This window comes from Saccostrea echinata, unplaced genomic scaffold, assembly GCF_033153115.1.
Source record: "Saccostrea echinata isolate AGI-Se365-2 ecotype Australia unplaced genomic scaffold, CSIRO_AGI_Sech_v1 ptg000011l, whole genome shotgun sequence".
NCBI classification, from domain to species: Eukaryota; Metazoa; Mollusca; class Bivalvia; order Ostreida; family Ostreidae; genus Saccostrea; species Saccostrea echinata.
Genome location: NW_026889760.1, coordinates 3,832,530 through 3,845,000, shown reverse-complemented (window position 1 = coordinate 3,845,000; position 12,471 = coordinate 3,832,530). Strand labels below are relative to the sequence as shown.

At 31.1% G+C, this 12,471-nt stretch overlaps 2 protein-coding genes across 2 annotated transcripts in view; one reads left to right on the top strand and one right to left on the bottom strand.

Moving 5' to 3' along the window:
- Positions 1–12,471, bottom strand: part of LOC133184821 (probable ATP-dependent RNA helicase DDX20) — a 40,013-nt gene that overhangs the window by 8,468 nt on the left and 19,074 nt on the right. The window contains exon 2 of the mRNA XM_061319904.1: positions 2,002–2,197. Within this exon, the coding sequence (XP_061175888.1) occupies positions 2,002–2,191 (190 nt within the window). The 5' untranslated portion in view covers positions 2,192–2,197. The remainder of the gene's footprint in view (positions 1–2,001; positions 2,198–12,471) is intronic.
- On the top strand, positions 2,394–11,592 carry LOC133184822 (twinfilin-1-like). The gene is made up of 10 exons (XM_061319905.1): positions 2,394–2,480; positions 4,268–4,345; positions 4,681–4,733; positions 4,839–4,964; positions 5,417–5,512; positions 5,647–5,751; positions 7,101–7,223; positions 7,747–7,897; positions 8,815–8,933; positions 9,860–11,592. The coding sequence occupies exons 1-10, from the start codon at positions 2,456–2,458 to the stop codon at positions 9,998–10,000; spliced, it is 1,017 nt and encodes a 338-aa protein (XP_061175889.1). The 5' UTR covers positions 2,394–2,455; the 3' UTR covers positions 10,001–11,592.

The following is a 12,471-nucleotide window of genomic DNA, read 5'->3' as shown; positions in this document are numbered from 1 at the left end:
TTGATAATTTGTTATAACAAATTACTAATTTGTTTTAACAAATTGATAATTTGTTATAACAAATTACTAATTTGTTATAACAAATTAATAATCTGTTATAACAAATTAGTAATCTGTTATAACAAATTAGTAATTTGTTAAAACAAATTAATAAAAGATACTGCTGCGGCCCTAATACGCTTCCGTAAAAGGTATGCATGCAAACATCCATAGTATTCCGAATAACTTCTCGGAAGTCCTCGGATGGCTCGTACATCGCACATAGAGAACATAAACACCTTTTTGTCATTATTTTATTTTAATAATTTACAACTTAATACTTTTTTTCATATTGGGAATTTTTAGGTATGATTTGGGGAAAAACATGCTCTTTTCAGCATTGGGAATGGGGCCGAATTTCGGCCCCGGAGAGACCCTAAAAAAATCCCTGAGTATTCAGGGGCCCATTTTACAAAAAAACTTAAAACCAAGACCAAAATTTAATTCTGCTAATAGCTTTTTAATTTACATTAAATAGAAAATGGATTAAATATTTTTAAAGGTTTGTAGAAAGATACTTTTATCATGTTTATGCTTGCAATTTGAAACAGAATCATTAATTTTGAAAAATCTTACAATCAACTGAAGTTTTTGGTCTTAGTCGTAAGTTCAGGCCCTCTGAAGAGATATTGCAAGCACTAAAAGAATTTCCAGATTGTTTACCGGTACTCCATTCTCATTATATTGCAGGTGCCATTGTATCATGCCATATGAATTTTGTTTTCAAAAGTTTAAAACATTCTTTGAACTTAATCTATTTATCTCTTATCAGTATGAATATTATTATATTTCAGTTGTATAGGAGATGTGTGCTGAAAACCTGACTTTTGTAGCCATTTTAATTTCAGAATGAATGTTTATTAAACAATCAAATTTACACAGTCATGCTCTGTGAAATTAGATTTCAATTTCTAAACATTTAAGTACCGAGATAATGTGAAACACAAGTATGCAGAGAGATGAAAAGTAGAAAATTTGCATTGCATGTAATTAAATTTTCTGGAATCTCCTAGCTATGCCTCCACTCAGACTAAAAATGATACCTGAAGAAAGAGCAATCGACTACTTTATTGTAATGGTTTGGGCCATGGATATTGGCCTGGGTAGCTCAGTCAATAGAGCACCTGACTAGTGATGCAGGGGTCCTGGGTCGATTCCCGGTCCACCTTTCCTGTTACAGATTTGGTGTTGTTGACCACCCCTGGACTTGCAGGTGAAAGTCCTACCAGGGGCAAATAAGAACTTGGGTTGTACATGTCTTCCAGGGCAAAGACAATTTAAGGATGATCGAGGGAGGAATGTAATGGTTTGGGCCGTGGATATCGGCCTGGGTGGCTCAGTCGGTGAGCACCTGACTAGTTATGCATGGGTCCCGGTAGACAGAACATTCTATCGTTAAAATGATATTGTCCTACGGACCCGGTTTAACGATAGAATTCGTTCCATTTATTGGCAATGTTGCAAAATAAACACAGGCGATAACTCGTACTCTGTGCATTTTCTATGAACAATCCAGAGAGTTTCGAATGTCAACATGGCATTAAATTTTAAGCAAAGAAAATGATTTGAATTTTCGTATTTATATGGATTATTTTTTAGGTTAAAAGACATATATCATCTCAAAAAGGTTTGTTATGATTAATTTGGTAGTTATTTTCAGTGCAACTCCTTTTGTATTCTTCAAAATCATTTTCAGAGTGAATCCACTCCGATTTGCTACATTGCAAGTATATGGGACGTATTCTAACTGTGGTGAAGGCTTGTCCCAAGACACAATTAGATTATTCTAACTAGGATCCCGGGTTCGATTCCCGGTCCAGCCATATATATTTTCTCCTTTCCTGTTAAATTATTTTGAACATCCGACATTGAATTTTAGGTCAATGACACATTACATTTTGAAATAATAATGTCCTAAAATTTTACGTGTGATTAACTTAATAATTTTCGGATTTCTTGTACCTAAACCACATCGTCCAAGTGGTATTGCTTTTAGTTGTATAGGCGATGGGCGCTGAAAGCCTGCCTTTTGGAGCCCGTCTAAAACATTTGCTGACAAAAGCAATCCCGAAAAGTCTACATTCTCATTAATAAGAACATCCCCTGTCCTATTCTGTTCTTGAATAACGTGTGCAACTGATGTCTTTGACATGTTTCCCTTCTCTTTAAACACGTTGCTTTACATTTCGTTTCGTTTTCGTCTGTTTACATTTCTTATTTGTAAGGACAATTTCTATTGGTTTTTACCTAAAACTTAAACGAATCAGAATCGAGAAGAGAACTCTGTATCTTGGTAATTTAAGTGTTTATCATTGCGTATATCTAGACATTTTAATAAGCGTCTGTTGTACGTGGATGATTTCACTCTTCCGGCATCGAAAAAGACAACTTTTGCTTCTCAACTTTGGCAATCATTATGTCACATCAGACAGGGATTCAGGGTAACATTTTCTGACATAAACATTTAAATTAAATAATTCTCTAGGCTGATGTGCCTTTTGACATTTTTATCTATAGATGTTCATTTATGTGCTAATGACCAAAAATGGGCGTATTTTAAAGGATTATTTACACATCTTTAAAAATAGAATGTATTTATTTACCTTAGAAAATTATATTTAAATAGTCATGTGTGTAAATAGTCCCGTGTATCATATTTGTAATTCATTTATATTTTTTTGTTTATCAACGCTACCAAAATTCAGTATGTCAAATTTAAAGACCTTCCTGCATAGACGACTTTCATTTTTACAAAAGTTATTTCCCCTTGCGAGGTCATTCTGGGGTCAACCCATTGTTTTCCCTTTATAATATTATGGACTTTATGGGGCAGTGGCTTACAAATATGTTCATTATGTTTTCTTTCTTGGTTCAAAACCGGGCAATACAGGAAAGTACATAATTGTGCAAAAAAGTTTGAAGGTTTAAAATGTTTATAGGTAAGATACAAAGGATATAGCAGGGTTTTACATTAACTTTTAAGAGTACTAGACCAGTTGGGCTACTTCCCATAATTTTTACTAGCCCTGACCATAAAATCACTAGCCCTAACCAAACTTAAAATTTTATTTATTTCTTAAAATCACTAATTTTAATGAGGTAAATAATTTTGAAATCGTTTCTCTTGCGTATTTAAAAAAGATTTTTACCGACTAGCCAATTGAGTCGGGTTCATCAAGACATGCGAATATTGTAAGCTTTAAAGATCATTCAACGAACTTGAATAAATTTTTGTTATCCTGAATAATAATAAATTTATTGCAGAATATATTTTTTCAGTAACTATTTATACCATATTGATACTGAACGACGCTAGTTTCTACCGCAACTTTTCTATCATATTACATTCTTGGCTGCGTTTAGAATCGGACAAATTAAAAAAATTCTTTAAAAGTTTTTGGAATATTAATTTGAAAGACTGAAATGGGTTTTAACAATTATTTTATCAACACAACCAATCGGTCTAGTTCACGTACATTTTACACGACTGGACCACTCATTTACTAGACTGGGTCGGACGGACATGCCTTAGTGTCAAACCCTGTATGGTGTTGGCGTCTCCATATGAGTGAAAAATTCTTGAGAGGGAACGTTAAATGATAAACAAACAAACAAAGGATATAGTGAGAAAAATGAATGTTACGCTGACAAACAGAAATAATTCTAATGAAGGTGAAAGTTGTCTATTGGTTTTTATTACTTTAAAAAAAAATGAAAAAAAAAACAACATATTTTATTATTACATGTATATCCACCAGTGGTAATATTATATGATATGATCATATCAGTCTAAGCATTATGATATTGTTATATATCAGCAGGGATGTATATGTACTAAAATACCCCTAATACAGTGATTTTCATTCCAGAAAATGAGACAAACACTTTAAAAACAATATGAGTGTTGAGCATTTACAAATTATTTATAAATTACTCAACACTTATATTGTTTTTCATGTGCTTATTATAAAAAAGTCATGACAATTTGGAATCCAAGGAGCTCATTTTTTTCTACTGATTATGAATTGAAGTTAGCAATTTCAAATTTTTTGAAAAATATCAAACAAAAATAAACATATTATTTTTCAGCATGAGAAAAGTTCCCTCCCCTGTCTAATTTTGTTTAATTATGAACTCATAAGGAACAAAGAAACATATGATATCATCATGACATCAAATTGGAATTCAGAATCACTACGTATGTTTTTTATCATGTTTATATTTACAGCTAGTGATGATTTGAAATCATTTTTCTCAACTTGCAAAGACGGCAGTGTTAGAGCTGTGAAGGTTTCCATTATTGATGGTAAAAAATGTCATTTATATATTGTTTCTAATGAAGACAACTTTTTTTCACTTCCATTTTTTTTTAAATAAAGCAGATTTAAGGTTTAGTAATTTTTATGGAGTAAGAATTTGTAAGCATTACCTATTGTCAATCCAACTCAGATTTTCCTGAATAAATATCGTATATTTGTGTTTATTAAATAAATATGATGTAAGTAAATGTAACAATGTATGATTCAAAGGATCAAAATATTGTCATTTTTATTTCAGAAAAATCATATCATAATATGACATGGATACATGTACATAGTTGTATTGATTATAAAATTTTAATCTCATTTTTTTCGTTTTCAGAACAATTAGAGTTGGCAGGAAGTCAAAATCCAGTTGGCACATGGGAAGATGATATCCTTTTCAATTTTTTCTTTCTCATTTTTTTAGTATTTCAGGCATTATAAAATATATACTAAATATATGTAAGTCTCAAAGTTTCTCCTTAACACATCAAACATTATGACAAAACAGTCCTCCCAATGTTGGAAGAGAAACAGCCATGCTATATCATATACAGACTGGACTCAAAGAACAACCTTGGATATCAATGGATCTTCATTTCATGGTCTCCAGATTTCTCACCAGTAAGGCTGAACACATTTTCCATAGATTGTTTTTTTGTATAGATTTTGAATTTTATATACATGTATTACATGAGGTAGTGTATGTACATGTATGGATCTGGTTGTCTGTACATGACATATCTTTTTTACAAATGGAAATATTTTATTGTTTTCACCAATATGAAGGCTTATTACATTTTACATGGACCACTGTTGTGTAATATATAACAGAATCTGTTGATATATTACACTTGAGATAGTACAGGTGTCTGGATCTGATCATAATATACTATGTACATGACATTTGACATGATAATTCTTGCAGAAATATAATTTTATTCCAATGAAAGTATTTTATTGTTTTGTTTTTTTTATGTGAAGCATAATGCTTGAGATGTTCAACATATTATGCTTCTCTAATGCTGTGTTTGTCATATGATTATAATTATACCCTCCAATACATCTCACTACAGGTCAGACAGAAGATGTTGTTTGCAGCAACTCGTGCCACACTGAAAACAGAGTTTGGGACTGGTTTAATCAAAGATGAGATGTTTGGCACTGCAAAAGTAAGTAATCTCTTATAATTCCCCATGGTCATTAGATAGGATTCATATTAAAAGAAACTGATATTTTCATTTGAATATTCTTCTGGAAGTTGTTTTTGCATGGAGATAAGAAAAATCTTGTATTATGCATTTAGGAAGATGTGAATTTACGGGGCTATAAAAAGCACTTGGCCTCCCATGATGCACCTGCACCTTTGACCTTTGCAGAAGAAGAGAAGAAGTTGATCAAACAGAATGATGTATGTACTTAAAGCAATTTTAGTTTTATCCATGTCCATGATGTTGTATGCTATAAAGAATTTATTTGAAATCATGATTTTTTTTTGTTTGTATGTTTGTTTGAAGTAAAAGAAAAATGGAATTTAAAGTATTCATAAATACCCTATATCAATTTTAATTTTATTTACAAATTTGTAAGAAAGAGGTAAGTGACACATTGTTTAATGTAAAAAGACTTCATTTCTAATTTCAGAGATCAAGCATGTTTAATGAATATAATTTCTATAATCTCTACTGTTAGTTATTGTGCAAAATTCACTGGAAATGGTATTTACTACCAGATATATATATTATATGGTAAAAATATATATTTTCTAAATGATAAATTGAAGGCTTTTCCATAAATAAACATCTATATTTTGTGCATGAGTTCAATATTTGCTTTGGAATGCAATTAATATTTTTTAAGAATATTTATACATTTTAAGACTTTTTCCACACTGGATACTTGATACACAAAGTCTTGCCATAGCCTTTAATGCCACATGATTATTCTTGAGGCTGTGATCTAGATATTTCTCAATATGTCTTTGATCATTGTATCTCCTTTCTTGAATATTGAAGCAAACTTTTTAATAAATTTACAAGCTATAAAAAAGTAAAATTTAACAAATTTATTTATGGTCCCATAATGGGAGAAAAACAAAACTTTTTAAGATTGTTAGCTACATTTCTATCAGATTAAATGTTACTATAAATATACTATTTAGCTCTAAGACCTGATCACGAGGAGCTTATGCATTGGTAAAGCGTCTATTGCCCATCAGTATGTCTCTTTATTTAAACATTTACGGTACCAGTGGAATTGATTGACGGTTATGCTTTCACTGATTGTCTCTCTGTCTGTATCTGATGTTTTGATTTTTAGGAAGATTATATTGCCATTCTATATTTATTTAGCTAAAATGAAATGATGTACTATTAAGATCTTGAAAAATGCTACTGTTGTAAAGTTTTGACTGGATTACATTTTAGCTTGATATACAGATAGAATATATAAAGAATGATATTTTTGTAAATAATGTAAAACTCGAAAGAGAAATGTTAATTAAGTTCCTCTCAGACCATTTCAAGTTTAAACCGTAGAGCTTCATTCTCATCAGAGACTTCTGGTAATGTTTTGGAAAATGTAAATCTGACTATAACTTTATGGATTTGCTGATGAATTAAGACATAGCTTTTTACTGCAACAGTGAACTGTTTTCTTTCAAATTCTAGTTTGAACCTAGCAGTGTTAACTTTTGTCTTCTGTTTAAGTGTCAGTTCTTGATAAAGTTTTAATATCAATACATATTTGATGACTCTTTAGGTCAACACCGTGAGTGTACATGATAAACATCAACATATGACTGGTGTTTCGTTCCCTGTCTCTGAAGAAGCTTTACAAAAGTTAGAGGAACTTAGAGATGGTAAAATCACATATGTACAACTGGTGAGTCTAAAGTTTTACATGTCAAATGTCTGTGTACATGTGCATACATACATGTACACTGAATATGAAGAATGAAAATTAATGTTGATCATGGTTTTGCCAATTATGTACATAAATAACAAGCACAAGTTTTTACAAAGTGCAAGAGACTTTTAAAATGTAAAAATTTGTTTGAGATGATACAACAATTTGCCTGAGTTAAATGCTGTAAATGTACATGATTTGTATGTGGTCATAATTCCACAGAATCATAATTTCTGTTCAATCCGCGGGTGAGAAATTACGTGGATTTGTTTGTTTACCATTGTAATATCTTAAATTTAAATACACTGAGACAAATTTCCATTGTAAATCTGTGACCGCATATGTAGCATGATTAATACCAAAAAAAGTACATCTACAGTACGCATATATTGAGTCATTGCATTTGATCATTTAATTATGTATAGAAGATGAAAATATGTTAAAATAGAAGGAGTTTTAGCAACTGAGTTCAGGTATAATATATATGTTTTCTTGATAGAGTTTGGATATACCAACAGAGACAATTAACCTTGAGATGGCAGACAACACAGATATCAAATCCCTGGCCTCCAGAGTCCCAGACGATAGTGCCAGATATCATGTCTTCACGTTCAAACACACACACGAAGGAGATTACACAGAAAGCATAGGTAGGTTCTCATCATTACTGATTTGATTGTAAAGAAAAATACAAAACAAAGTGAAAATTGGAAACCAAAACATCAAGGTGAAAACACAGAAGATTCTCAAAGATGAATTCTGAGTTGTGTACAATGGAGATCGAATCTAAAGCTATAAACTGAATGAAATAAACAGATCACCAACAATCATACATGTAAGAATGCAGTCTCATGATGTGATGGTGATCTGTTCATTTCTTTCAGTGTAAAGAAAATTCTAGAATACATTCAATATTCATATGTCTTTATTGGTTTGATGATATTTTATTACAAAATTTAATACAGTCAAACCTCTTTAATCCAGCTACTTGTGTTCCCTAGCAAATCATCTGGATTAATTTAGCATGGGAGTGAATGAAACATCTGTGTTGTAATTTGTAGATATGAAAGTAAATTCTGTTTCCCATAAACTTCATCTGGAAGGTGAAGCATCTATTATTGGCATCCTGATAAGCAGGGTTCCACTATACACAATAATGCATGAATTTTCATCTATACAGGCAAAATGTACTGTTCATGTATTTATACAGCTGGATTCATGTTTTGTACTTTGGCAGGATATTAACTGAAAATTTATAAAATCTGCTCAAGTATGAATTTATCTGACTTATAATTTATAGAAAAAGAGAAGGGGGGGGGGGGTTATTGGCATTCATTTGTGACTGTGCCAAAATTTCCTTCACCTACAGTTGTGCAAAATTTTGAATAAATGAAAACAGTAACATGCAAATTCAACATGCAGTAGTTTTCCTGCAAGGCATACTTCCTTTCGGATGGACAGTTAGGAGTGATATTGATTTGTTTATAAATCTGTCTTCTATTTCTAACAAGTCATTAAGCTAATGACAAAGAAAGAATGTTTAGTTTAACCTCTGTTTCTGTTTCAGTCTTCATCTATTCTATGCCTGGATATAAATGTTCTATAAAGGAGAGAATGCTATACTCTAGTTGTAAATCTCCACTGATTTCCAGGATAGAGGCCTTGGGAATAGAGATAACCAAAAAGGTATGTATTTATTATATTACCAGAAAGGATTTATGTATGGACTTTGAGCCAAAGGGGGAAGCATTTGCTATTATTTTTAGTATAAAAATGTGATGTACATGTATTTAAATCACACACTTTGGCAATAACAGGATGACATTGTGAAGTAATAGCGGGTGTAACATTAAATATGGCAACTTGTTTCAACAAGGAAGAGAAGGGATGATATATATGGGAAAAAAATTGTTCAGCTAGTACCGGTAATGAAGGGCAAGAAGAGGAACTTAGAAAAGAAAAATTAGACAAAGGAGGATTAGATTTATGTAATAAATACATGAATATTTCTCTGATAAAAACACTATACATGTATCATATATATTCAAGTATGATAATGATATATTTCTGAGACACTGTAAATGATTCTTATTTGAATATAAGGATCTCCCTAGAATCAGGAAGGGTAGGTCTACTTATAGCACTACATGGCATCAGTTTTATACATACAGATTAAGTTCTACATTTAGGTCTCTTCCCAGAGAATCATAAGTGACATATAAACAAAATTTTTTTTATTACATGCATCTATAGATACATGTATTTTAGATTGATGTAGGCTTACAATCTAAATATTCAATAAGGACATTACTTGAGTCTATTTCCAGCTTTCTGTAATGGTATTAAAGCTAAATTTAGTGTCTATAGATGTTTTAATATGTTGTGTACCTCAAATGGTGTGTCTGGCCTTCAATTTATGGTGAAGTATATTATCCAGAAAAAGTATAAGGAAATTATGAGTTGTATGAGATAATAAACAACTCAAATGACTCATTTGGTGCTTTTTTTTAAGGCTCTGCTCTTTGCAGTGATAGAAAATAAACTTTGGAATGTATCCCTGGGAATTTTACTCCCATCACAATCTGCTTTAATTTTTCATTTATTTTTTATAGTTGGAAGTAGATGATCCAAAAGAACTTTCAGAAGAAAATGTTTATGATGAGATTCACCCAAAGAAGAATGTAGCCACAAAGAAATTTGACAAACCCAAAGGCCCTGCAGGCAGGGGTCCCCGTCGCATGGCCAAGACATGAACAAACACAATAATAATATGTTACTCTTCTGGTGCTACTGTTAAATCATTGATGCTTAAAGTCAGTGATTTGCTGTAGTGAACTTTATGAATAATGAATATGTACATCAAAGGAAAAATCATATAAGATAGGGCATCTGATGTGCATTTATCATAAGGATAAATTATTATTGTAAAAAATTTGATCATTTAAATAGAAATTTAAAAAAAGAATGTCTAAAAAATTTAATATGTACATGGATAATTATTTTCCAAAAAACTTACTTTTTCAATGATGATTCTAGGTTGTTGACTTATAAATAAAAAAAGATTGATCTGTGGATGACAACCCTTCTATATCTTTATCAAAATTGTCTCAAAATATTTTTATATGTGTGTTGTTTTTCAAATGTTGTTTTTATTTGGAACTTCTTTCTTAGAATTATGTATAGGAAAGCAATCACTGGATTAATTCTAGTATTATTTCTGAAGTGAACTTAACTCATATAAAAGCATATCAGTCAAGCATAAAGAGATTATTCAAGTAAAACCAGAAGACATATTGCATTTGATTTAAGCATTTTTCTTTTCTAAAAATGCATCGAAAATCCCCAATATGAAGATGTTTGCTAATTTCATTTCCATGTTATCGTAATGAAACATGTTAGAGGTTATCTACAGATCACTAGTTTGTTTACATTGCCATCTTGTTTTATACCTCAATAACATTGTAATGCACACATCATTTTTTAGCGATTTGAATTCTTAAGCTTTGTTTTTCGATTGTTATCTTGTTAAATATGACTATCAGGGGACAGTTTTTTGTAGTGTACTGTTGTTTATTTTTTAAGTAGTATAGCTCAATGTGTTAGTCATTCCATTTCCCCTTAAGATTGCATTTCCAATAAATATACTACTTACATGTACAAGATGTAATTAATGCTTTACTGACAGTGCAAGGCCTAACTAAAGGAGATTCTCTATATTTTAACATAATTTATGTTTCATCTCAAAAAATTTGGTATTTTTGCAGTATTTTTTTTAGATGAACAGTTTAACTAGTGTAATTTTTTAAAAAGATGTTAAAGATGTATATCTAAACATAAAAATAAGTATACTTTCAGTTCCACGATATGTTAGTTTTCTTTTAACTTCATAATATTAATTATATAGTACATGTACATCCTAACCAGTTTTAACATTGATGGGCTTTAAAAAGAGGTATAAACACACAATATTGTAGTGAAATTAATGTGTCACTCTTTTAGTTCTCCATTCCTTATGTCTGTTTTGTGTTGACCTATAATTCTAGTTTATTGTGATATGAAGATAGACTGTGATTTGTAATGAAGTAAAGTGACAGTGAAGGCATGCTGTAGCATCATTAGTTAAGTTTGACATAATTAATTCATTAGAACATTTATTAAACTTTCATACATGTACCACTATAAAGAGGAATGAAATACTTTTTATTATTAAAACTGTTTTTTTTTTCAACACAATTTTTTTGTGTTGTTTTATAAAGATACATGTATTTATTCAGTAAACTCACCCAGTGCTAATCAATACCACTCTAGCTGCCTATGAAAATACCAGTAAATGAGATATGCATCAGTGTTATTTATTAAGAGAATACATATGAAAAGATGTGTTTATACTTAAAATGTAGTGCTCATTGATTAATCACTAATCAGGATATTCTTGGTGGAAGAACTTATTTCTCTGTAGAATCAAAATATTTTGAACTTTGTACAGGCAGAAATTCTGTTGCACTCTCATTCTTTAAACTTTATGTTGGCAAATTGGGAACATTCATGGTATTGTGTATTCGTTTTTAGCTCACCTGAGCTGAAGGCAAAAGCAGGGTGGGGTCATTAAAAAATCTTCTCAAAAACCACTGGGCCAGAAAAGGTGAAACTTATGTGCAAACTTCCTGAAGAAATCTAGATTCTAAATTGTTTAAATCATGACCTGGGGGGTTAGGATGGGGCCACAATAGGGGATGAAAATTTTATATTGAAATAAACAAGAAAAATCTTCTTCTCAAGAAAAAGTAAAACTTGCATGGAAGCTTTTAGAGGAAGTGTATATTCAAAATTTTTCAAATCATGACCCCAGGGGCTGAGGTATGGCCACAAGAAGGGATGAAAGTTTTACATTGAAATATATATGAAAAAATCTTTAAAATTCTTCTTAAGAACCAGTGGACTACATAAGCTGACACTTACATGTATTTGGAAGCTTCCTGAGGAAATGTAAATTCTAAATTGTTCAAATCATGACCCCTGGGGGTAAGGTAGGGCCACAATTAACATTAACATATAAGAAAAATCTTCTTCTCAAGAGCCAATGAATTAGAAAAGATGAAACTTACATGGAAGCTTCCTGAGGAAGTGTAGATTCTAAATTATTTAAATCATGGCCCCTGGGGGTAAGGTAGGGCCACAATAAGGAAAGAAGGTTTTACATTCAAATATGTATGAAAATTATTTA

What these genes read in the sequence shown, in the direction of transcription:
- LOC133184822 (XM_061319905.1), top strand. Translation starts at nt 2,456, where the DNA reads ATGTCACATCAGACAGGGATTCAGG. An exon ending in ACATCAGACAGGGATTCAGG is followed by an intron (nt 2,481 to 4,267) that starts GTAACATTTTCT and finishes TTATATTTACAG; the next exon opens with CTAGTGATGATTTGAAATCA. An exon ending in AGTTGATCAAACAGAATGAT is followed by an intron (nt 5,752 to 7,100) that starts GTATGTACTTAA and finishes ATGACTCTTTAG; the next exon opens with GTCAACACCGTGAGTGTACA.